The sequence below is a fragment of the Phytophthora ramorum genome (genome assembly GCF_020800215.1).
Source record: "Phytophthora ramorum isolate Pr-102 chromosome Unknown Phyram_PR-102_s0010, whole genome shotgun sequence".
NCBI lineage: Eukaryota > Oomycota > Peronosporomycetes > Peronosporales > Peronosporaceae > Phytophthora > Phytophthora ramorum.
Window position 1 is genome coordinate 815,782 of NW_027150656.1, and position 23,479 is coordinate 839,260.

A 23,479-nucleotide genomic window follows, 5' to 3' on the forward strand; every position below is an offset into this window, starting at 1 on the left:
CGAGGTGCATGCATGATAACGAGCCCTCCGTTCGTGACAATTGAACGGGATTCCAGCCCATAGGCCTCGGAACTAACCCGCTTTGAATACATTTATCATTATCTATCGACTGCACGCAGTTCTACGCTATGACCACGATACCAGTACAGCATCGATTATCCTTCAGTAATCGTCCGTTTTGTCCTCCTAATTATGCGTCTCGAGGCCGTTGTGCGTGAATTGCACTGGCACGCTGTCCCAGCTTCTCCAAAGCGCTTCGCTATATATACGAAGCAGTTTCTACCAGCGGCGTTGTGGTGCTCACTAAAACCTCGGGGTGCAGCGTGTGCACGTTCATTTCCTGGTTTCTCGCCACTGCTCAAGAGTCAGAGTCCTACAGAGCTTTCGTGTCCAAACGCAGCAATGAACGACCCGTTTGCAATGCTGGACCCCACGCAGAAGCCTGGTACCCCGTCGAATGGAGCGTCTAACTTCGCCACAGCACCTAGGCCCGCATACCCGCCGATGGCCAACCCGTTCGACAATTTCGCGAGTGTCAACCCCATGGCAGGTGGCCATGCGATGATGATACCTCCCCAGCAGCAAATGTACCCGAACGGTGCCAACTTCATGACTCAGCAGGGCCCGCCGGCATTTGGAGGTCTTGGCGGTGGCAACCAGCAGTTCGCTACTTACAACCCGTACCAACAAACAATGCCAGCGCCGGCCCCAGTAATGATGATGCAGACGCAGTTCCAGCAGAACTTGAATAATGCCCCCACCAAGCTGATGCCCATGCCATCCTTCAGCGGCGAACCGATCATGTACGACAGCATCAGAAACATCATGAAACCCGCCGATCCGTTTGCAACGGCACCCAATTTCGCTGCTCTTCGGGCTCCTGAGCCAACGATAACTCCTTCGATGTCGCACCAAACGCGTGACCCGAAGGCGACAATCGTCGACTTTGACCCCTTCAGCCCGAAAGGGTCCACTCCTCGAACTCCATTCGACTTCCCCGAGGAATCTACAGCGGCAAGTACACCAACAGCATCGTCGTCGGCCTCGAACGATCGTTTCTCCTCCTTCGGGGGCAAGCGTCCAACCCAAGATGAGCAGCGATCGCAGTTGGGCTTCTCCTCGGACGGCTTTGCTGCAGCAACTGCTAAGTCTAGGATCTCGCTCAGGGACGTGAATGCCAACGCAGGTACTAACAGCGATGACAATGCCCCGTATTTCCTCGAGGGAAACGACGCATTCATGAGTGCGAACTTCACCAACCTCGACGACTTCGAAACGAACTCAAGACGGGGCAGTGGGGGTGAACGCCGGTCATCAAACCCACCGCCGGAGTCGATGCACGAAAATGGCGAGATTCCGGAGGAATGCGGCAAAGATGAATATGACGTTCGCTTTGAGAGTGGCCGCAAGTTGGGTGTACTCATGGAGCGTGTCGACGTTTGGAACTCGGCCAACCAGCGGAAGGAAACGGCTGTGGTGAAGCTCGTAGTCGAGAACGGTGCCGCCGACCGCGTCGGAGTGACGATCGGGAGCACGGTGGTGTCTATCAACTGGCGTAGTGTTGAGAACGAGTCCTACGTAGCCATTCTGGACCTAATCAAGGCTGCCCCACGACCACTGCGCATGCGTTTTAAGCGTGGGGCCTTGACCAAGGACTCGACGCAAGGCACAGTTCTCACGAGAATCTCCAGTACGTGCCATTGCAACTTGATTGACCCGCAAACTATGGTGGGGTCTTGGATTAACCACTTTGCTCTGTGAACACTTGCAGATGGTACATTCAGTGTCGGCAACCTAACGTCGGGTAATGCGAGTTGGACGACCAAGTACTTTGCTTTCGGGGGCTCCAAGATGGACGTTCTGCAGCTTTTCGTGTCGCGAGCAGCCTACCACGAGGTGAGCACTCCTTTGGCTGGCGGTCTTGGTTTAATTCGCGAACGGAGGTCTGAAAGCTGTATGTGTCTTGATTAATAGTGCGTGATCGCTCTGTACGAGAAGAGAGGCGTGCACACGCAGATCCAGTCCTTCCGCCTGTGCAGAGACCACAAAATTTCACCGATCAAGTGCAAGATTTACAAGGGCTATGGTGCGCACACTACTCAAGGACGTTGTGTTACATGACCATACGACTGACTTTGATGCTGTACAGGCAATCTCCACTATTTCTCGCTGACGGTGCCTTCGCTCCGCTTCGTGGCGGCCAAATTTGCAAGTGACGACTACGAGACCATCAAGAACATTTGGTCCAACACCTACGACGCCATTGAGCGCAAGAAGCGCATGGCGTATTGAGACCTCCATCTCTCACCACCACACTCCTCCGTCGTATCACAGCAGCAATGCCATAGCAGCAAGCACTAAACCTCGCTTAAAGAAAACATTTGCAATCCACCAATACGTCTCACCGACCTGCCTCCATGATCAAAACACAATGTTATTAGTCGAACGTTTCGACAACCATCAACCAGCTCGGAGGAAGCGTGTAAACTTTAGGAATCCACCCGTAAAAATAGTGCAAAACATTCTGAGGACAACCGAAAAGCGAGTCATCCTTGGCGTTCCTCTATTCCGGGAGATAGTCGCATCGTCCCTGCTTGAAAACTTCTCGACGGAAGCTCAGACTTCCTAATTGGGATTGAAGCGCCACCTTCTTGGTTGGTGAGCTCTGCGAATCGGGTGACCATGAGTCGCCTTGTGCAGATCGCGCAGCGCTCCAACAAGGCCCCCGTGGGTTTCAAGGTGCAGCTCGTGGTGCACCGCTTGAGCGCGAATTTGGCGCTCAAGCATGACACCGAGCTGGTCGCTGTCATCATGGGACGCAAGAAGAAAATTCCATCCAAGTCTGGGCTCTATCAACCTGCTGACCCCGGCGACGACGGCTCCTTGAGACGGTTGAATGGTACTCGCGCGATTCAGTCGTCCCAGTCGAGAAGCGGCGACACTGGCGAAGTCGTTTGGGGTGATATGGTGGCGTTCTCAAGCACGCTTTACATGGCCAAGACGGGCCTTTTCCAAGCCAAACGCTTCCAGATTCACGTCAACACGTCAGGCGAACACGGGAAGACCGTCGCTGTTTTCGAGTTTGACTTGGCAGAACTCGTTCCTGTTTCCAAGGACTCGGGCAAGGAAAGCGTTCGCTTGAACACCGCCAAGTGTGCTGACGACCCTCGTGCCTGCATCTCGATCACCGTTGTGAGCTCTCGTGTGAACCGTGATCGTGATGGTCCGGGGTATGATAAGGAGAGGTCTTTCGTGGAAGACAGCACGAGTGAAATGGGATCGGAGATGTCCGCCTACACGAACCACAGCCGTGCTTCGTCGTTGGCCTCCAACTGCCGCCGCAACATTGATATGCCAATTCCAGAGCATATCGGCGAAGATGCAAAGACCAATGCCATTCGCCGTCCAGCTACGTCGGAGGAAGCTGTATCAGCGGCGGACAATGCACGCGACGAACTTGTCAAGGCTCTGCAAAACCTTGAGGTGCAGCTTCGCGAGAGTGAATCTGCCAACGTGAAGCTCGAAGCCACCATCGAACAGAAGGACCGAGAGATCGAGCGACTGACGAGGATGGCAGCAGGCATTGGTACAAGCTCCGAAGCCGACGCCGAGGACGGAGTGATGCAGGTGGATTTCCTTGTGTACATGACTCTGAAGGAGCAGTACGATGCATTGAAACTCGAGCACGAAGCTTGCCTGACTACCCAAAAGGAGGATAAGACTTCTCGCGCTGCGACTGGCATGTACACGATCGCCGACGTGGAGAACGAAGAAGAAGAAGAAGTCAAAGACAGGGATGGAGCTAAAGAGGATGTCAGGGACGACGCGTCCGAGGCGTCTTCTGCTAACGAGTATGTTGATGCTGAAGAACCGCATTTGGTGGCCGAGGTCAACGCGCTCAAGCAAATGCTGGCAACGCAGCGCAGTGAAGCTGAGCAGCTGAACGTGACGATCCAGGAGCTAACTTCTTCGAACAAGGTGCTGGAGTCGCAGTTGAGAGAGCTTCGAGCTGCTATCGAGCAGAAGGACGAGGAATTACAGCTCTCAACGGCTGCTTTGCAGCGAGTCGAGTCGGCTCGGAACGAAGTTGGCGATGCTGAAGCTGGAGAAGCCGAAGCACAAGCTCAAACTGCATTGGAGACTGCATTAAGCGACAACAAGCGCCTGGAGCGTCAACTTCTCAAGTTCGACGGCGCTATGACCGCGATGGAAGAGGAGAAAGCCCGCTTGCTGACGCAACTGCGGGAGGCCGAGATCGCTAGCGCCGCCGCTCAAGATGAAGTCGTGAAGGTGCAGAATGCCCTAGATCAGCTTGAAAGCGAAAGCCAGACGCTGTCCACCAAACTGGAGGAGGCCGATAGTGCGCGCGAGCGTGCAGAGGAGAACGCCGTTGCCGCCGAAGCGACTGTCGGGACCCTGCAGCAGCAGGTCCGCGACGTGTCCACTCAGCTACACGAGACACAGCAAGAGCTCGAAACTCTCCGTGACCAACAACTCACTGCTAGTACAGCTGCGCTGGAAGAGGCCGCACAAAAGCATCAAATGCTGGAGCGTCTCTGGGAAGACGTCAAGACGGAGAACGAGCGGCTGCAGGCCCGCGTGGAAGAGCTTGAATTCCGGCTGGCTCAGTCCGAGTCCGACGGCGACGAGAAGGCTACCGAGTTGCAGGCGCAGGTGGATGAGGTGAAGCGGGAGGCAGACGCACTACGTGAGGAGCTGGAAGCTCTGCGCACGTCGAAGACGCAGGTCGAGAGCGAGTCGAACGAGCGTGAGCTGCAGCTGCGCGAGGCGACCGAGACGCACCGCCGCATCTCCGTAAACCACGACGAACGCCTGAGCGCCGAGATTATGGCGCGTGAGGAGCTGCTCACGCGCCTGCAGGAGCAGGTGCAGCAGACCGAGAAGGTGTCGGTAGATCTGAGCTCCAAGGTGGTGGCGCTCGAGCAGGAGCTCGACTACTTCCAGGGCGAACTCATCGAGAGCAAGATGAAGGTGGCGACGCTCACGCAGAACAACGACGAGCTGGCCATGCGCAACCGCCATCTCGAGAAGGATCGGGCCTCCGCTAGCAAGAAGTAAAACTGCAACGTCCAATGCAAACTTCAAGAACCCATTTCAAAATGTAGCCATGTGTCATCATAATGGTGGCTCACACCAATATGATGTAAGAGCACATCAAATTACAACTTTTTAGTGAGCCGCCTGCAAAAGTCAGTCCTGAAAATTTCTCATCGAGCTGACCGCACGATAGACGCTCCTGTTTAGGCGAGGGGGAAGACACTCGCAGGACAGGACAGGACGCAGGCCAGGATGGATCTGTTCGCGCGCGCTCGCAGCGTCATCGACCATCGCGGGGCGTCGGCCGTTGCTCGGCGCCCCAGTTACGAGCAGGAGCAGGACGACGCAGGACACACGCAGGATCGCGTCCTGAGCGTCCCGCGCGCCAAGGTGCACGCATTGCTGGACGAGATGCAGGCCAGCGCATCCTGGGGCGAGAAGGAGAACGAGGGAGAAGAGCGCAGGATGCTCTCGGAGCTACAGAAGTGCGTCCTGGACGCCGAGGGCCGCCAGGCGCTCGAAAAACTGCCCAAGCGCATGTGCGCCTACGAGTTCAAGCCTGGGGACATTGCGTGGAACTGCAAAGTGTGCCAGGTCAGGACGCAGGATGCTGAGTTGATTTTTGCAGTTTGGGAAACAGCTGACAAAGATGTTTGATGATTTTTGAAGGTGGACGAGACGTGTGTGATGTGCAATGACTGCTTCATTTCTAGCGACCATGAGGACCACGAGGTGTTCTTCTACTATACGCACAGTGGAGGCTGCTGTGACTGCGGCGACACGGAGGCCTGGGCTCCTGAGGGATTTTGTACCAGACACAAAGTACGGGAAGGTGGAGCAGTGAGTTCTGCTGGGGTAGGATACTAATGAGGCTTTTGTTGTAGGGAGCACAAGACGCAAATCCGCTGAATTTCTTGCCGCCGGACTTGTTGGTGAACTCTCGTGAGTGCATCGGGGAAGTGATGAAGCTGGTGCTTAATTCGGTAAAGGAGGCCAGATATGGCTCGGTGATTAATGAAGATGATCTGGAGGTGGTGCGAGATAAACTGGGCAGCGAATCGCCAGATAAACGCTATTCGGTAATTGTTCACTACAATGAGTTACAGACGTCGCAGGAGTTTGCGACAGCGCTAAACAAGGCCCACCCCGCAATTGCCGTACGTCCAGTTACTTGCTTATCTGCTCAGTAGTGGGGCTGATTATTTTGTCGATTGCGTGCGTGCGGATAGTATCAAATGCTGAAAATTGTTGGCGAGACGTCGTCGCAGAAGCAGAGTGCTGTGCGAGCTAAGGCGTCTCGAGAAGATGTTTTGGAGCTTGCAGCGTCACTGCACAAGCACGGAATCGTGACGTCTATTGTATCGTGCGAATATAAAGCAAGGGTGCCTTTGATCAACTCTCTGCTTCAGTGGCTCGCTTCGCTAGCAAACCTTTCAGACGGTCTTTGCCGTCTGATTTGTGACAAGGTACGACAATGCGTAATGCCTGGGTCTCGGATAATCTGCTCGTGCTGTCGATGGTAAAGACTAATTGTTTGGTGCGTGTACAGATGTGCGCTGTAGAAAGTTTAGAACACAGCGAACACAGCATGGAAGTGGATGAAACAGACGATTACCCAATGCTCCGGGCTGTTATTATGGCTGACTCATTCCTGCCTAAGAGCGAGAGTGATGCGCTCCACAGTTTGCTGATGGCGCTCCTCGCTGACCCACTTTTTAAGCAAGCGTTCGCGATCTCGTTTACGTCGTCCTATCGGCAGCTTTATCGCGAATTTGCTGCCGGTGTTGGCAGCTCGACTGCTACGATACTAGCCTTCAGTGTGCAATTCTTCAATCGCGCAACTTTTGTGAAAAAGTTGGTCGCCGAATATGATTTGCTGGAAGTACTGATTAACTCGGTGCTCGAAACTCTGCGCAAGAAGGGGAAAACAGATTACGTTGACATCGCCTATGAAGATACCTGGAATAGCATGATACACGTGCTTCACCCCGAGCACAATCGGGAACTAGATGTGTGGGATGTGTTTGCTATGGGCATTCAGCGTTCTCAGGGAAATACATTACGAGACGTCAATGTGAGTGCTCTCGTACATGAAGCCGAGCGTACAGGGTACCGCATCCGGCATCGAACAGAAATGTCGCCGTTCTTGACTCTACCTCCGGAGACAGAACTTACGGGCCGCTTCGAGTTAGATGTTACCTCTCCGGTGTTCGTGTGTCGCCGCTACATGTCAGGTCTGCTGGATTTACGCTACGTTTTGCAAATCGAAGGCATTTCTGAGAGCTTCGTACTGGAAAAAGGAGGCTCTCGACTAGCACGGTTTTTGCTCTACCTAGCATATATTCAAGGTGCATGTTCTGAAGTTCGACGGTTTGGCGATCACGTTGAGATGGAATCGCGCGGGTGGGTCGTCACTGTTGAGTTCGTGTCGACGACATCCGACGTGTCTTCATGGGTTGTATCAAATGCATTCAAAACTGCAGGAGGGTCGGAAGCTACACGTTCACCTGAGGCTTCGCGGCATTTGATTGCGAAACTCGCGAAACCTATACTAGAGGCATTTTACTTCTGGTTGGCATCAGCTGGCAAGTATTTCCCTCCACCGGACTATCAGGTTGGAGATATTCTTCGCGCGGACCAAATTGAGACAGCGGTGTCCTGCCACTTTCCGCTCCAGCGCACACTGTCGCAATTAATTCGCGCGCTAAGCGATTCGACGAACGGTTTAGACATTTTCTTGTCCATGCTTCAAAGCAGAGTATTAGAGGACGACGAGTCGGTGTGGATTCACGATGTTGATAGCCCGATCGGATTTTGGCATCGTGTTCACTTGATTGAGCCTGTGCTACAAGCTATCGTATGGGACGCCCAGGTACATTCGGGTTTGTGGGTGCGCAACGGCATGTCAGTTATCAACCATAGCATGAACTATGGCGAACCACCGTTTTGCGCTCGCTTCCGCGATCTTGATTTGCTGTTACTACAGTTCAGTTTCCAGTTGTTGGGCGTCGATTGGGTTATGGCATCAGTCATGGAGCGATTCGATGTTGAGGAATGGTATGAAGCAGCTCAAAGCTCTGACGCTAAGGAGGCAGAGCTTATGGTAACTGAGTGCCTGGCACTGCTATCACAACTCGCATCTGAGTTACCTCCAAAGGTGGCAGAAGGCGATGCGATGCGCAGTTTAGTTCCGTACCTGCGACGAGAGATTGTTCAGCGCCTTTGCGTCGGACCGTGCGCGCATAGTGACTTGTCCAAGATCGCTAATGAGTTTTTCTTGAGTCGTGAGAACCTGTTTCCGGTTAACTTCTCAGGCGGCCCTATTCTCGATCAAATTTTGAAAGAGGTTTGTGTAGAACCGGGTTTCTCGGCTTCATCCGGAGCTGGGGATTCATCTGCACCAGGTGCAGGCAAATTTCAGTATCGGTTGAAGCCGGAGCTGTACGCAGAATACAACCCGACTTTTGTGCACCTGACGCGGAAGCAACACGAATCGGCGCATGAAAACTGGTTCCAGCACCGTCTCCGCTCTTCAAAGAAGAGAGAACAGGAACAAGCAGACGGTAGTCCAAACAACACTCACTCGACTTGGCTTGATTATCCAATGGTGAACATGTTCTTGCCGTGCCCACTGGGCTTCCGGTTATCTCGCGTCTCAATTTTGCACGTTAATGTGCGAAGGTTGGTGTATGAGTCCTTGTGGCGGGCGATAACAGACGCCCACAGTAGCCTCAGTGTTCTATCGCGGGCGGTACACCTGTTTACGCTTCAACTGTACGTGGTGGAAGACGTACGGTACTTCCAGACGATGGTTCCTGCCTCAGACGCGGAGCATTTTGAGCGTGAACGGGCATCTCGGATTGCAGACAGCTTTATTGAGTGGATCCCCCAAGAACAACCTAGTTTGTACTCGAATGCAGAGCCCCGTTGTGCGATTCTCTATTTGCTGTTGAAGCTGAACCCGTGGTCTAGCCACGGTGGAAGTGCAAGCATGACTAAATTGGACGGTGATCAGAAGCATGAAATCGGCCGTGGTATTGACTGGCTACTGCATCGGTTGTCTCGCATTAGTCCTGAGTGCCGAAGTATCGTGGAGCAACATCAAGTAACCGAGCAAGAATCGCGCGATGAGGCTGCTCGCAAATTAGCCCTAGCTCAGAGACGCAAGGAAGCTCAGATGCGCGCGATGCGACAAATGCAACAACGGCAAGCAGCGTTTGCCGAGCAAATGAAGGCCATGGCGAATGAAACCGAGAATGCTGTTGGTGAGGATGAACCTGGCGCTGAAGGCGAGCGAGAAAAGCATGCACAAAGTGGATCAGATGTCGCTGGTGAGGACAGTGACGTCGAAATGGACGGAAGTGAGGCTATGAGTGACGACATACCTGCGGTGGAATGTGCGATGTGCCACTCGGTGAATTCCGAGAACAGCTTCATGTGCTATGTTGGCTTTGCGCAGTGCTCTCCTGTACTTTCTCGACTGAACGGTGGCTCTCACGGACAGTTCTTGAGTACACCTATAGACGAAATGCACGTTGGGGAAGACATACCAGTGCATGTCCGCCTATGTGGCCATTCTGTACATCACCGGTGCTGGGAATCATACCATACTTCCCAGTTTCAACGTGCAATCACTGGAGGACACCATCGCCATGCCCTGAATGCCGTCGATGTCACTAAGAAGGAGTTCTTGTGCCCACTGTGCAAGTCGATCTCCAACGTTCTGATCCCTACAACGACGGACGAAGTAAGCAAGTTCCTTCCGACAATGGAACGCAGGGTGACTGGCGGCGAGGCATCCATGGCAACGGTTTCACAGTTCGATATGATTCAGTGGCTGGAACATGCTGTTGGAAGGGATAATCAGGCACACACTACCGCTGGCTCTGACATCAATGACTCTACTGACAGTAGTGAGGAAGCGAATTCGCTTCTTCTGGAGCAGAAGCCGGAAGCAGGAGCCTCCATGTCATCTGAAGAGGACCCGGAAGAGACTCAGCAGTTGAACAAGTGGCTGGAGTACGGATTGTCCTCACTTTGTATGGCAGTTCACAAGGTGGCGTGTGGTGCGATGCAGAAATCACAACCAGAACGCTATACTACGTCCGGTTGCAACGCACTCTTTCACACGTTGCTGTGCTCTTTCCTCGAGACCCATGATACGGATCAGTTGCGAGAACACTTGTTTTTGGAGGCAATGCGCTTCCTACCGCTGATGCTGAAACACGTCAGCACTCGCATTGGTACAAACCCCTCTGTATCACCGACGGATTTGTACGCGAAAATCCTTCATTTGCTGTTTTACGGTGGATCAGATATCCTTCCGGACGGAACGGTGGAGCTTGAGAGTGAACATCCCAGCACACAGACACAAACGCGAAAGCAGAGCCAATGGGGTAAAGTGCGGTGGCCACAGAAACCACTCTTGCTAAACCATTTGGGTAGTGTGCTGATGAAGGGTCTTCTGCTAGCGAGGAGCGAGGAAGATGCAGTTTTTATCGCCCGGCTTGTAGTACTAGCACGCCTTGTACAGACGCTGCTGTGGTACGTGATTACTCGGAAAGAGAAGTTTACCAATATGATGGCAGACGATCTCGCGTTCTCGGAGGAAAACGTAGCACTGTTCATTGCCTGCTTTTCCGGTGAAAATGCGAGCAATGTTGATGCTGATGGGGATCTTCACGTAAATCGAGAGGATGCCGTGGGAAACCAGTTGAAAGTACTTCTGAAGGCGCTGGTGAGCAAATGTGATGGGGCTTTCCAAGTGGAGCCTATTGCAGACAAGCGACAACTTCTTAATGTCGTCGCGTGTGAAGTCGTCCCTCTTGCCAAGGTAGCGACTTTCATGATACAGTCGCTGACAACGGGGCCCACGTCACACCATCGAGGTGGGGCAACTGCGGCTTCGAAGCCGATATTTATTACGCAAGAAGACGTTCTCGCTGTTGGGTTTGTAAAGTTAAGCGCTTTGCAGCAAGACAGCAGCGACAGAGAGCAGGCAGCGCTGACCCAACTTGTGTTTGGTTGGGTGCACCGTTTCAAGGCTGCATACGAAGAAATGAACGACCCCCACGCCGTTCTCCAGCAATGGCTCACGACTGCCAACGTGGATCGCGCGCAGAAACTCGAGCTGACGTCCGTGGTGAGTCGGGACCTCCACACGATGCACTCGACCATTTCGGTATTTTGCTCGGGCGCAAATCGCACCCGGTATCTACGCTCGCTTCCCCGGCCGTACGTCAAGTTCTACTCGGAGTTGGCGAAGCGCAGGTGCCACGCCTGCCACCAGTTCCCAGCGCGTCCTGCGGTCTGTCTGTTGTGCGGCATGCTGCTGTGCGCCGCCAACACGTGTCCGTCGATTCATCTCGACAAGGGCGGGTACCCAGACGAAGCGAACCCGGGCGCGTGCACGGTACACGCCAAGAAGTGTGGGCGAGGCAGCGGCATGTTCCTGTTGGTGTTGGAAGGCGCAGTGCTGCTGGTGTACTGGAAGCTGGCGGCGTACGTGGGGAGCTTGTACGTGGACGAGTACGGCGAGGAGTTCGGCGAGCGCAACCGCGAGCTGAGCAAAGGCCGCCCGCTGTACCTGAACGAGGAGCGGCGCGAGCGGCTGCTGCGGCTGTGGCTGCGCCACGAGATCCCGAACGAGGTGGTCAAGATCCAAAACAGCTCCGAGCGCGTGATCCGCAACAGCCACTACTAGGCGAAAGCAGGATGTGAATAGCGAGCTCGGCCATTAGAGCGGCTCAGGTAAAGAAAGCAAAGTAATCAAACAAACTGAAGGATGCTCTGCTTCAGACGTCCACCTTGAAGTGTCCACATCATGTGACGAAGCGTCGTGTCAGCTGGGCTTTGATTGGCCAAATGCCTGTCAACTTCAACCCGTTTCCCTCCCATACGGTGCGCTCTCATTGGCCGAAACTCCGGTTTAACGCTGAGTGGGTAAAAATCGTACCGTGACTGACGTACTTAAGCGGGCTAGTCGAACGTCCGGTGGAGGAGCGCAGATCCCCCACTCACAATTCAGACTCGAGGCCGACAGCTCTTCGACTCCTTCTTCGTCAGCATGTTCGCTCGCACCCCCGTGAAGACCGCTGCCGCCGTCGCGCAGGCCACGCGCAGCATGTCTGCGTCCGCCAAGGTGTGGATCAACAAGGACACCAAGGTCATCTGCCAGGGCTTCACCGGCAAGCAGGTAAAAAGATCCCGAGCTTGTGTTAAAAAAATCTATCATCTCTGACGCTTTTTTCCGGTGGTTTTTTATTCTACAACCACAGGGCACGTTCCACTCGCAGCAGGCCATCGAGTACGGCACGAAGATGGTGGGCGGCGTGACCCCCAAGAAGGGCGGCTCCACGCACCTGGGCCTGCCCGTGTTCAACACGGTGGCCGAAGCCAAGAAGGAGACGGGTGCCGACGCGTCGGTCATCTACGTGCCGCCGCCGTTCTGCGCCGCCTCCATCATCGAGGCCATCGAGGCTGAGATCCCCCTCGTCGTGGCCATCACCGAGGGCATCCCGCAGCAGGACATGGTCAAGGTCAAGTGGCACCTGCGCAACCAGAGCACCACGCGCCTCATCGGCCCCAACTGCCCCGGCATCATCAAGCCTGGTGAGTGCAAGATGGGCATCATGCCCGGCTACATCCACCAGAAGGGCAAGGTCGGCATCGTGTCGCGCTCCGGCACCTTGACATACGAGGCCGTGGCGCAGACGACGGCGCTGGGCCTCGGCCAGTCCACGGTCATCGGCATTGGCGGTGACCCGTTCAACGGCACCAACTTCATTGACTGCCTTGAGCGATTCACCAACGACCCCGAGACCGAGGGCATCATCATGGTGGGCGAGATTGGTGGATCTGCCGAGGAGGAGGCCGCCGAGTGGCTCATGGCCCACGGCGACCCCAACAAGCCCGTGGTGAGCTTCATTGCCGGCACGACGGCTCCCCCCGGACGTCGTATGGGCCACGCTGGCGCCATTGTGTCGGGCGGCAAGGGCACGGCGGCTGGCAAGTTCGCCGCGCTCGAGGCCGCTGGCGTCGCGGTCACGCGATCGCCTGCTCGTCTTGGTGTGACGCTGTTCGAGGAGATGAAGAAGCGCGCATAAACTACCAGCCCATGTGCATTAACAGAAGGAGGCAGCGAGCTCGATCTGCAGCGGCGAAGGAGCTGAGACGAAGACGAACACGCCAGTCACTGGGTAGCTGGGTCCGACGTTTGCTAGAGGCGAGGTCCGTTCCTCTCCTGATTTAGTCACGTTAAACTACAAACAAAAGAGCATGAAAAACTCAATGGCAACTTCAGTGTACTCAGCGTTATCGCTAGGCTAACAGCTTACAGCTGGGCGTCCTGGTACATCCACTTGTCGTTCTGGAGCTGCTGCGCCTTGCCGCGCAGACTCGTGAGCGTATCCTCCAGCAGCGCTGCCAGCATGAGCACCACAAACGTCTCACCCATCAGCACTCGACTATCGATATTGTACCTCCATTGCGTCTGAGCTGATGATGTCGCACCATTGCTCAGGTCCCTGGCCGCCTCCTCCTTGGCTTTGCGCTTTTTCTCCAGCAGCAACAGATCCTGCGAGACTGCAGACAGCATCGTCAGATTAATACACAGTACTAGAACATCACTCCACTGCAATAACCTACTGCTGTCGCTCGCAGGCAGCGCGGACGCACTCGCCGACGCCGTGCTCCACCGAGAATTCATCGCGACCGCTCGAAAGTGAATCTTCACATAACATTAACACCATATATACACCAATCGTACACCAATCGTACATCAATCCTACACAAGTCTCACTTGACGATTGTCCGGATAAACGATGAGCGACGCCGAGGTTACCACGCCGCATCCGGAGCAGGATGCCCTCACTGTCGGCGATGAAGCGGCCGCCGGCTTGAAGCGCAAGCGCGTGGTGCTGTCGATCCACGACAAGCAGCAGGTTCTGCTGCGCCTGCAGGGCGGCGAGCAGCCCATCGCCATCGCGCGCGAGTTCGGCATCAGCCGCCAGCAGGTCTCGGATATCAAGAAGAACCGGGAGCGCATCGTGGCCTTCTGCACGGACGCCAAGCACATGTCGACGCTCAAGCGCAAAACACTCAAGGCCACGTGCGAGTTCCACCCGGGCGTGGAGCAGGAGCTCTACCGGTGGATCATTCGCCAGCGCCGACTGGGACGCGCCGTCACGCCTGAGAGCTTGACGAGCAAGACGACGGACCTGTTCGTGCAGTATTCGGACGCCCGAGTGTCGTTCAAGACCGCCACCAACTGGCTGAGGCACTTTAAGAACGCGCACGGCATTAAAACCATGAGCCATGAGGAGATGCAGCAATTGCCTGAGCAGTTTGTGCCCGCCATGGACATGGCACGCCCGGGAGATGTGGCATCGGCGCAGATGCAGGCTCCCGTGACCGGAGCGACGTCTGTTGTGACCCGTTTTGGCCACCCAGAGGGTTATTCTACTGCACCAGTGAGTCGTACGATGCACCAGGTTGGTGGACCTACGTCTGTGGCGCAGACTGGGACGACGACCACTGCTGGAGGACAGACGGCGTTGGATGTGAATCCGTGTGTGCAGGCTGTAGGGGATCATGGACATGTGCCGTTACAGGCTACTGTGAACACGGTGCAACAGCTGAACGCGCAGCTCGCGAGGTTTGAGCGCGATATGGCGGTCAAGTTGGACTATTTAGATGAACGGGTTGCCAAGTTGTGCTTCCTGGTTCTCCCCTCGCGGTTGAGTTAGCTGCAGAGAGGGTGGTGTGCAATTATGGAAGGCTGCAGTTGCCTCTCGTAGTGTGGTGAGCACCTCACGATTAGTGTTGGGCAGGCAGAGGATTCCCAGACCCAGAGGACAGTCAACTCCTTGAGTGAATCAATGAAATGTGTGTTGCTTAGTTTACCGAATTTGTCGAAAATGTTACCAGTCGAAGCACGAATACTGGGAGTTCCTATTGGACTTTGGCTCGGTCGTGGTTGACGTTGAGCGAGGTCGGGGACTTGGCCAGGTTCACGACGTGGCTCGCTGCGGCTCGCTTTCTTGCCAGATGCGCGCCCTTCATCGAATCACTAGCTGTCGGCGCTGCATTACCACTAAAACTAAAGTTATTGTTGCTGTTGTTTGATGGAGCAGCGCGGGGATCAATTGAAGGCTTGGTCTGAGGCATGAAGCCCAGTTCGTCCAGTGGGAGGCCGTACTCGCTCATTTTGAGCTGCATGGCCGTGGCGAGTTCCCGCTGCAGCTTTGTAACTTGAGCCATTTCAGCTTCCAGCTCACGCAGATCTTCGGCCTTGTTGGCCATGATGTCTTCAAGTCGGCCTTTCACGCGGTCTACAATGGCCGGATCCAGCTTGGCATGAAGCAGAACCTCATTGAGTTCGGCATCCTTTTGCTCAAGTTGGAGTGTTAGCGCACCCATCTTTTTCTCGAGCAGTAGGTTCTTGAGGCCGGTCTTCTGCTGCACATCGTAAATGCTGGTGTGAAATTGCGTCGTAAGCTCGTCCAGTTCGCGAGCCACCTGCGCTGCTCGTTGCTGCAGCACTTCAAATTCCCACGACAGAGTGGCGTATTCTTGCTCCAACACTAAAAGTTGCGCTTTCGCAGTGCGTAGCTCCACCTTTTCTTCCTGGTACACACGAATATTTTTTCGGAGCTTCTCGACATCGAGCAGTGCACGCTTGAGAGGCTCAGACATGCGCTTGTTCTCCTGGGATATCTCAAACATGAGCTTTTCGTCCTGGGCTTCCTTCTTCTTCATTTCACTCACTTCCTCCTTGAGCGACTTGATGAGGTCCAGATTATTGTGTGTGATATCGTTGTAGTAATTCTTGATCTCGCCAAATGCCTTCTCGTGGGCTGTCATGAGCTGTGCGATATGCAAATTTTTGCGCTCTTCGATCTTCTGCGTGTCTTGCTTCCGACGCGCCTCCAAATCGTCTCGAAAGGCCTTGCGTTTACGTTCATACTTCTGTTGGAGCTCTTTAGCATGCCGCTCAAACTCTTGACGGAGTACTGTAATTCGTCGATCTTGTTCTTGCTTCAGCGACTTGAGGTAGTCCTGATGCGACAGCTCGATCTCCTTCAAGTCGAACTTTAGCCGGCGCTTATCAGTCTTTAGCTCGCGCTCATTCCCTCGGTAGTCATCCTGCGACAGCTTCAGTGACTGCTCCATCTCTAGATCAGCACAGCAAATTCTGAAGTCAGTACCCTAACAACTTTTCCAACCTCACCGAGTCGAAGATACGCACCTTTCTTGAGCTTCGTGATCTCATTCTGGTGCTCATACAGCAAATGCTTTACCCGTTGCTTGTAAACCTGTTCCAGCCACCAAAAACCACAGTCAATTAGGAAACTCCTAGTTGCTCCACTGCAACCGTCGCGCACCTTGATCTCGACCTGGTGTTTCTCCTCCAGGTCTTGTCTCTCTCGCTCCTTGTTGCGCAGCTCTGCTTTTCGATCCTCAAAGTTCTTTTTCTCCACGATCCAGAAGTAGTTGATCTTCTCTCGCTGCTGCTGGAACTCATTGAACGCCTGCTCCTCCTTCCGCGTGAGCTCCAGCAGAGCCTTAGCCTGCTTCACCAATTCCGACCGCTCCGCCTCATTTTCACGCTCGGCGTCGTTCACTTCCGCTGTTCCTTTCTTGCCACCACTACCGCCCTTGCCCTTCTTCTCCTTCTTGCCTTTGCCCTTCTTCGGCCCCATGCTCGTGTCAGGTCCGTTGGCCCGGTAGTCGCCACCAAGTCGCTCAGGCCGTCGCGCCCTTTCGTAAAAAGAGAAAAGAGTTTTTATAGGTAGTAAAAACAAAATGAACGTATATTCACGTGGTCTTATTGACAACGTGTTGTCCTTCAGCGTCCACCTTGTAGCAACATCAGCCTACGCCTTCACTGCCTTGGTAGCCACGACGAAAAAGCGCTTGAGATTGAAGATGGTTTGTCCGTCGCTTTGCTTGGGATACGCAGCAGCAATCAGCTCGCGGTACTTGCGCTCAAACTCCGTGGCAGCGTCGGACGGATCACCTAGGGCCTCCATGATCGGACGAATTCCAGTGGAGCCCGTAAAGTCCGCAACGGGGTTGTCACCCTCGAGCACTTGTGCGTACACCGTCGCCCACATGTCCAGCTCCACATCCTTGTCGCTACTCTTGAAGAGCTCGTAGTAGAAACCCGGATCACGCTCGCAGGTGACCCAGCGCACACCAGCAACGCGTTCCCAATGCCCCACTTGCTTGGCTGCTTCTGCGATCAGCTGGTGACTCGGTTGAAGACGAGTATCCGGGATTTGAAATGCCAACGTGCCTCCAGGTTTCAGGAACGAAAAGAGTCGCGGCATGAGTTGCTTGTGGCGCTCAGAGCTCACCCAGTGGAGTGCTGCATTCGAGAAGATAAGGTCCACAGGCTTGTCCGGCTGGAAGCTCTCAAAGTCGTCCTGCACGTACGAGCACTGGTCGCTCTTCACGTCGTCATTGGCGCGGTGCTCCAGCTTCGCACGCTCCAGCATCGAAGATGACGAATCCACGAACGTCACGTGAGCCTTCGGCCACCGTTTGCTGTCAACCAGGGCATCCACGTCAGTTGATACCCCTCCATGCAGAGAGTCAAACTCACTTAGGAGGAAGACCTACAAGAAGGCTGGAGCCATGTTCCCCGTGCCGGCACCCAAATCCATGATCTCCGTTGCGTCCTCAGTCGACGACAGAGCTGGAACTCGTGCTAGCAGCTCCAACGCAGGTCGAAGTCGCACCTGCTCGAACTTCAGGTACTTCAGCGGTTGCCACGTTTGGGCCGCGCTCGCTGCTCGGTGCGTCATGATCCAGGTGAATGCTTCCCACTTGGAAATGAGGGGGGTGATACGTGATCCTCTCGATTGGGCGGTTATGGACAGGCAGGAAGGACGGAGTGGAAAGCAAGAAGCAAGCTGATCGCTGCTATGGTTCAATTACTTTCTGGCGACGCGCTCTGCTTCAGTAAATACACACCTCCTACGAGCTTACTCAATCGTGAAGCCTGTTACTTCCATTTGGATCACGAGGGATAACGCGATTCGCAAGTCTTTCTCCGCGTCATATCGTGGCAAGTCAATGCTGTGGTAGGCAGAGCAAGACACAGAATCGCGTTAGACGCCATCAATTACCAAGCACAGACCACAAATATTCAGACGTACCGGTTGAAGCACGTGTGCGCCCGCGGATACAAGCACTCGTCTGCGCTGACGCACTGGATCGCGAACGGGCAGATGCGTCCGTCATTCATGGTCAGCGCCTTGAAGCCTTGTACTGGCACCCGCGCCGAGCCGGTTGTGAACTGCAGCAAGCGCGCCTTTTGCTCGTTCGTGAATTCATGGACGATATTCCAGAACCAGGCGATAGCTCGCTCGTCGCGCTCCCCCACATAAATAGTGTGAGTCTTCCAGTCCTGCACGTCAATGTCGGGGATTCCACAAATCAAGAGCTCCAACTCCTGGTGGTCGAAGACAGAGATAAGCTCCTTGGGAATAATTGAGAAGAGGCCTTGCATCAAGGATCCCAGCTGCTGCGATATGCTGTTTGCAACGATCCACTTGAAGCGCAGGTTGACGTACTCCATCTTGTTCTCTTCGGTGACGGGGATGTTCGATCCGTTTGGTACCAAATCCACCACCTTCGCCTTGTCAGACATTTGGTCGACGTTGACACTGGAAATGCACAAGACAATTTGTTAACATGACTGCAACTCAGTGGCTTGAAACAGAATACTACGTACGTGAAGTCCAGGGCCAATGATTCTACACCCGTGTTGTCTCGCAACCACTTCAAATTCTTGTACAGGTCGTTGTCCACGAACTCCAAGTCCGAAAACGTAATGGGGATACCCAGAATATGCTTGCATACCGGGAGTGCCAAGTGTGCATCGATGAGGATACCTTCGAAGAGCGCTCTACCGATGAAACGACCAATTGCTTGGTAGTACTGCACACACACACAAACAACTGTAAGAACACACCAACACATCGACAACTACCGCAAAGCGTACCATCAGGTGGTCAACACTGGCTTCAGCGGACGCAGGATTCACCATGAGTCCATCTCCGTTACCGCTTCTGTAGAACAGCCCAGTAGCATCATCGAAGACCTCCTTTGTCATCAGCGTAAACCATTCGCGGACCAGACCACCTGCATCCACGCCCGGCTCGTTCGCGAACTTGATTCGAAGAGACTGGTGCAGCTGATCCGGGGTCGCCCATAAAAGCTGTTCGCACGAATTGTGGAGAAGGTTGTCACGCTCGATCTCCAGCAACAAGTGCCCATACTCCCACGGAACCTCCATGGCAGCCGTGTGCTGCACAAACCACGCGTGCTTTTGCTGGAAGGGAAGCGACCCCACCTGTTCCAATTCATCCTGCGAGAATTCCGAGCTGTCCGAGCAGCGCGTAGCCAGCGCTCCGTCAGCAGGGTCGAGAGACAACCTCCCCGTCGGGTTCTTCGGCGAAACAACAATACGGGATACAATTCCGACCGAGTTCGCGCTAACATTCGAAAGAATAGAATCGCGAAGTGACGCTGACGAGAGGCTGCGCAGGTTCTTGAGCGCTTTGCGGTCCATGTAGTGTTTCTTGCGCACCCAAATGAGCTGTCCGTCGTCGTTTCGTTCCCGTGACCACTCATGGCGACGCCGAGCCGACTGCTGCCGCAAGTTCAGTACACTGAGCTTGCGCTTGAAGAATTCCCGGTTGATTTTGGCCGACGACTTGGACCTGATGGACCGTGACGGCGTGGCGCGGTTCACGGCGCTGCGCGTCAGCGGGTTCTCCTTCTCTTCGATGTACAGCACGTACTTGGTGCTGGAGGACGCCGAGGACGGCGCGTTGCTGTGTTCACTGGTCGATTCTTCTCCAGAGCGGCCTGTCTTGTCCATCATCTTGAACGACCGGTCGGTGCCGCACAACATGCAGGTCGTGTGGGCCGCGTAGCTCTTGAAGGAGCAGACCTCGCACTCCCACAGGTTGTTCATGTCCTGGTCGCTGGCGATCACGTCCTGCCGCAGCATCGTTTCGGGCAGCGCCTGCTGCCGCAGGAAGTTGGCCTCCATCTTGTGCTTGAAGAAGATGTTGTAGATGAGGCACGTGAGCATCATGGCGCCGATGACGAAGTAGAACATGAAGTTGTAGCTGTCGGACGAGTCCGCAAGTCTCCGGCGTGCCGGTTCGTGCACGAGGCTCTGCGCTGTGGCTTCTGGGCAGTGCAGCAGCATCGCTACGGCCACGAGCGTCTGGGCGTCTGCGACGCCGCTCAGCCGCATCTTGGACGGCTTTGGAGGCGCTTAGTCGAGGCGGTTGGAGACCGAAACTTGGCGCTCGACTCGCCACGCGACACGCGCTCGCTTGGGCCGATAAGTCGCCGGGTTGACGGCGCGGGAACGACGCGGAGTGTCGGGCCTTTTCTCTCTCTATGAGGCGTTGACTGCTGATTGTGCGGTTTGGGGAGCCGGTTTCCGACCTGCTTTTTGGTTCTTCTATGCGTGGTGCTATCATTTCAGGACAGTACCATGGAAGCGGTACCGTGACGTAAGGCAATTGATCATGACGGGGAAGCGCGGCGCGGGCTTCACGCTGGGTGCGCTGGCCACGTCGGCGGCGCAAGTGCTGGCGCCCAATAGTCTGCAGTTCAATGAGCACGAGTTCCAGCGGTGAGTGGGGTGATTTGCTGAAGGTTGAAGCCGTAGGGAGGATGACAGTCTCACTTGTGCAGATCGCCAAAAGAAGCGCAGGATGCCGCGCGAGAAGCGGCCAAGCTGGTGAAACCAGGTGCGGCATGTGTAGTGTGTTGTGGACAACTATCTCGTGAGTGCTCACTGTTACGGCACTGGAAATTGCTGTAGGCGACCTGATCTTCATCACTACGAGCGGACTGGTCTACTCCGTAGGGAGGTATCTGACCGAGAACGCCTACGACCACGTGGTAAGCTGAAACCGGCACTGATTGTTGATGGAAGAGTAGCTGAATACTGACGTGTTGGTGGTGCCTTGTGGCAGGTGGTGGTGCTGGATGAAAACACTGTGCTCCACGTTGGGATGCCGTCTGTCAAGCTGATGCCATTGGAGCGGCTCCTTCTACCCCAACGACAACCTGTGGTGCGTCTGTGTAAAAGGTCGAGGTGTTACTGGATGGTGTTGTGCTCACCAAAGTACTATTGTAGGTGCTCCGCGTGCCAATGCCCGACGAAGAACTGCAGCTGTTCCTTCGTTGTGCTCGGCAGTTGCTCGGCTGCAGATACGATGTTGCAAGGTGTGTGTTGATAAGGGAAGTATTGGTAACATGAAGTGACTAACAAGAATGATGTGTGTCTGCCTAGAGCGTACCAGTTGATGCTTCGGTTGGTACTGAAGAGGATGACAGGATCTACGCCGCTGCCGAGGTTACCTCTAGATGTGAAAAGCAATGCCTGGATTTGCAGCGACTCCATCATGTGCGTGTATTTTGTTGCACATTTACTGGTAGTATGCGCTGACCTTTTCCAAACAGTGTTCTGCTCGCAGGCTGCTGCAAGGGATTCCGAGAAGCATTGGCTAAGGCAAGGCAAGAGACCGATCTAGGTTCGTGCCGTCTACTACATGTGTGTTGCATCAAAACTCTAATGCCCCATTATTTATTTTGCGTTCGCTGTCCGTGTTATTGCACCAGACATTTTCACGCTCGGCAGCGCCTCTATGACAGACTTCCAGCGGATTCGCCGCGTTCAGCCGGACATTATTTCGCGTGTACCCTTGCCAGTTGTGAACTACACGTTAGCACCGCGGCAGCGATCGTGGAGAGCGTACATTCCAGAAGCAGTGCGGTTCGCACAGAGCGTGCAAAACGGTACGTTGAAGTGGCCTCTGCTGGCGCCTGAACTCTTCCCCAAGGTGCACGACTTCGCGGCCAGTATCCCCCCGACGTCGTTGTCCGTGAAGCGCAAGACCCAAATACTAGGCTACATTATAGTGTTCCTCGTGCTACTTCGACGAGGCCTCACAGTGAGGAAGGTGCTGCTGCGTGCTGTTGAAGTGCTCATGCTGCGGTACGTCGCCCACCACGCCATACAGCACTTGCACTCGTCCCCCGCTTTCGCCACATCAAGGCTGTAATAGAGACCCGATTTTGTCTGTTTTAGATTAAGATTGAATCAGATCCAGATCCTAGATTATGACCAACGAAGCACAAGCAGTTCGGGCGGCGGCCACTATCCCCGCGGGCGGGCTGTGTCTGCTAGTGATCGACCAGCAAGTGGACTTCCACCCGGGCGGCTCACTCGCGATTCCCACAGCGAACGGGGACGCGGCGCGCATCGCAGCCTTCATCCGCAAGCACGGCAGCAAGCTCACGCAACTGGTGCTGACGTTGGACTCGCACCAGCGCTACCACATCGCGCATGGGATCTTCTGGGAGAATGCAGAGGGCAAGACGCCCGAGCCATTCACGCTTATCACAGCCAAGGACGTGACTGCAGGCACTTGGCGGCCGCGTGACGCCAGTCTCAAGGAATACGTGCTGGCGTACACGACGGCGCTGGAGGCGAGCGGCAAGTTCACGCTGTGCATCTGGCCCGAGCACTGTCTGATCGGCTCGCCTGGACACAACATCGTACCAAACGTGTATGCGGCAGCACTGGAATGGACCAAGACGTCGCTGAAGCCCGTGCAGTACGTCATGAAGGGCAGCAACTCGTTCACGGAGCATTACTCGGCGCTCAAGGCCGAGTTCGAGCTGCCGTACGACCCCGCGACAAGGTATGCAAATTGATCGTGCGGTCGTAGCTGTAGATACTCACGTTGATGTTGTCTGATGGTTGCAGCTTGAATCAGTCGCTGGTAGACTCGCTCAAGCTCGCGGACAAGGTAGTCGTGTGCGGCGAGGCCATCTCGCACTGCGTCAACTACACGGTGCGCGATCTAGTGTCCGCGTGGCCCAAGGAACGGCTCCACGACTTGGTGATCCTGACGGATTGCGCTTCTCCCGTTCCTGGGTTTGAAAAGGCCGGCGAGGTAACGAGTGATGCCTGTTCTTTCGCTTTGCTGCAGCTCGGCGTCTCCCAAACTGATTCTCCCCATTCTCTTGGGTGTTTTTTTACTGCGTGCAGGAGTTCCTGCGCGACATGGCCACCGAGGGGCTCACGCTCACGACGTCCGCCAACTTCGCCGCGTAGGCAGTGAAATTGGCCACGAAATAACGGAGCCCACGTCGCAAGCACCATGTGTTTCTAGTGTCCCGCCTTTCAGCAATTTGAAAAAGCTTTGCATCCACCACCTACCAGACCATTCATGCAAGTGTTCTCCATCGTAAAATTTACTGTTGCTGCTTTCCAATGCATGGCACGGCCGTGGCAGCCGAGTGGCGATATTTCGGCCGACGTGACATACGTGGCAAGGGGATCCGAGATGGCTACCCCTTTCGAACCCGTTTAAGC

General features: G+C 54.8%; 11 protein-coding genes across 11 annotated transcripts; 7 read left to right on the top strand and 4 right to left on the bottom strand.

The window, feature by feature from the left end:
- Positions 1–402: 402 nt before the first annotated feature.
- Positions 403–2,292, top strand: KRP23_10627 (uncharacterized protein; the record flags this gene model as incomplete). Its single annotated transcript, XM_067881098.1, has 4 exons — positions 403–1,690; positions 1,772–1,896; positions 1,975–2,086; positions 2,150–2,292. The coding sequence occupies 4 exons, from the start codon at positions 403–405 to the stop codon at positions 2,290–2,292; spliced, it is 1,668 nt and encodes a 555-aa protein (XP_067741377.1).
- Positions 2,293–2,682: 390 nt separating this feature from the next.
- KRP23_10628 (uncharacterized protein) lies at positions 2,683–5,079 on the top strand (the record flags this gene model as incomplete). Its single annotated transcript, XM_067881099.1, has 1 exon — positions 2,683–5,079. The coding sequence occupies one exon, from the start codon at positions 2,683–2,685 to the stop codon at positions 5,077–5,079; it is 2,397 nt and encodes a 798-aa protein (XP_067741378.1).
- Positions 5,080–5,310: 231 nt separating this feature from the next.
- Positions 5,311–11,761, top strand: KRP23_10629 (E3 ubiquitin-protein ligase UBR2; the record flags this gene model as incomplete). The annotated part of the gene is made up of 5 exons (XM_067881101.1): positions 5,311–5,652; positions 5,728–5,880; positions 5,943–6,215; positions 6,288–6,524; positions 6,608–11,761. 5 exons carry the CDS (start codon positions 5,311–5,313, stop codon positions 11,759–11,761), a joined length of 6,159 nt encoding a protein of 2,052 aa, XP_067741379.1.
- A 363-nt stretch (positions 11,762–12,124) lies between these two features.
- KRP23_10630 (Succinate--CoA ligase [ADP-forming] subunit alpha) lies at positions 12,125–13,163 on the top strand (the record flags this gene model as incomplete). The annotated part of the gene is made up of 2 exons (XM_067881102.1): positions 12,125–12,253; positions 12,336–13,163. 2 exons carry the CDS (start codon positions 12,125–12,127, stop codon positions 13,161–13,163), a joined length of 957 nt encoding a protein of 318 aa, XP_067741380.1.
- Positions 13,164–13,390: 227 nt separating this feature from the next.
- On the bottom strand, positions 13,391–13,765 carry KRP23_10631 (uncharacterized protein; the record flags this gene model as incomplete). The annotated part of the gene is made up of 3 exons (XM_067881103.1): positions 13,391–13,479; positions 13,570–13,641; positions 13,705–13,765. 3 exons carry the CDS (start codon positions 13,763–13,765, stop codon positions 13,391–13,393), a joined length of 222 nt encoding a protein of 73 aa, XP_067741381.1.
- Positions 13,766–13,880: 115 nt separating this feature from the next.
- Positions 13,881–14,804, top strand: KRP23_10632 (Jerky protein homolog-like; the record flags this gene model as incomplete). Its single annotated transcript, XM_067881104.1, has 1 exon — positions 13,881–14,804. The coding sequence occupies one exon, from the start codon at positions 13,881–13,883 to the stop codon at positions 14,802–14,804; it is 924 nt and encodes a 307-aa protein (XP_067741382.1).
- A 205-nt stretch (positions 14,805–15,009) lies between these two features.
- On the bottom strand, positions 15,010–16,760 carry KRP23_10633 (Dynein regulatory complex subunit 4; the record flags this gene model as incomplete). Its single annotated transcript, XM_067881105.1, has 3 exons — positions 15,010–16,232; positions 16,307–16,373; positions 16,443–16,760. 3 exons carry the CDS (start codon positions 16,758–16,760, stop codon positions 15,010–15,012), a joined length of 1,608 nt encoding a protein of 535 aa, XP_067741383.1.
- Positions 16,761–16,934: 174 nt separating this feature from the next.
- On the bottom strand, positions 16,935–17,867 carry KRP23_10634 (Trans-aconitate 2-methyltransferase; the record flags this gene model as incomplete). The annotated part of the gene is made up of 2 exons (XM_067881106.1): positions 16,935–17,607; positions 17,683–17,867. 2 exons carry the CDS (start codon positions 17,865–17,867, stop codon positions 16,935–16,937), a joined length of 858 nt encoding a protein of 285 aa, XP_067741384.1.
- Positions 17,868–18,047: 180 nt separating this feature from the next.
- On the bottom strand, positions 18,048–20,335 carry KRP23_10635 (E3 ubiquitin-protein ligase pub1; the record flags this gene model as incomplete). The annotated part of the gene is made up of 4 exons (XM_067881107.1): positions 18,048–18,141; positions 18,222–18,731; positions 18,800–19,005; positions 19,070–20,335. The coding sequence occupies 4 exons, from the start codon at positions 20,333–20,335 to the stop codon at positions 18,048–18,050; spliced, it is 2,076 nt and encodes a 691-aa protein (XP_067741385.1).
- A 280-nt stretch (positions 20,336–20,615) lies between these two features.
- On the top strand, positions 20,616–22,160 carry KRP23_10636 (uncharacterized protein; the record flags this gene model as incomplete). The annotated part of the gene is made up of 8 exons (XM_067881108.1): positions 20,616–20,722; positions 20,785–20,840; positions 20,915–20,994; positions 21,069–21,167; positions 21,233–21,321; positions 21,389–21,502; positions 21,559–21,629; positions 21,718–22,160. The coding sequence occupies 8 exons, from the start codon at positions 20,616–20,618 to the stop codon at positions 22,158–22,160; spliced, it is 1,059 nt and encodes a 352-aa protein (XP_067741386.1).
- A 58-nt stretch (positions 22,161–22,218) lies between these two features.
- Positions 22,219–23,218, top strand: KRP23_10637 (uncharacterized protein; the record flags this gene model as incomplete). Its single annotated transcript, XM_067881109.1, has 3 exons — positions 22,219–22,802; positions 22,868–23,057; positions 23,153–23,218. The coding sequence occupies 3 exons, from the start codon at positions 22,219–22,221 to the stop codon at positions 23,216–23,218; spliced, it is 840 nt and encodes a 279-aa protein (XP_067741387.1).
- Positions 23,219–23,479: the final 261 nt, after the last annotated feature.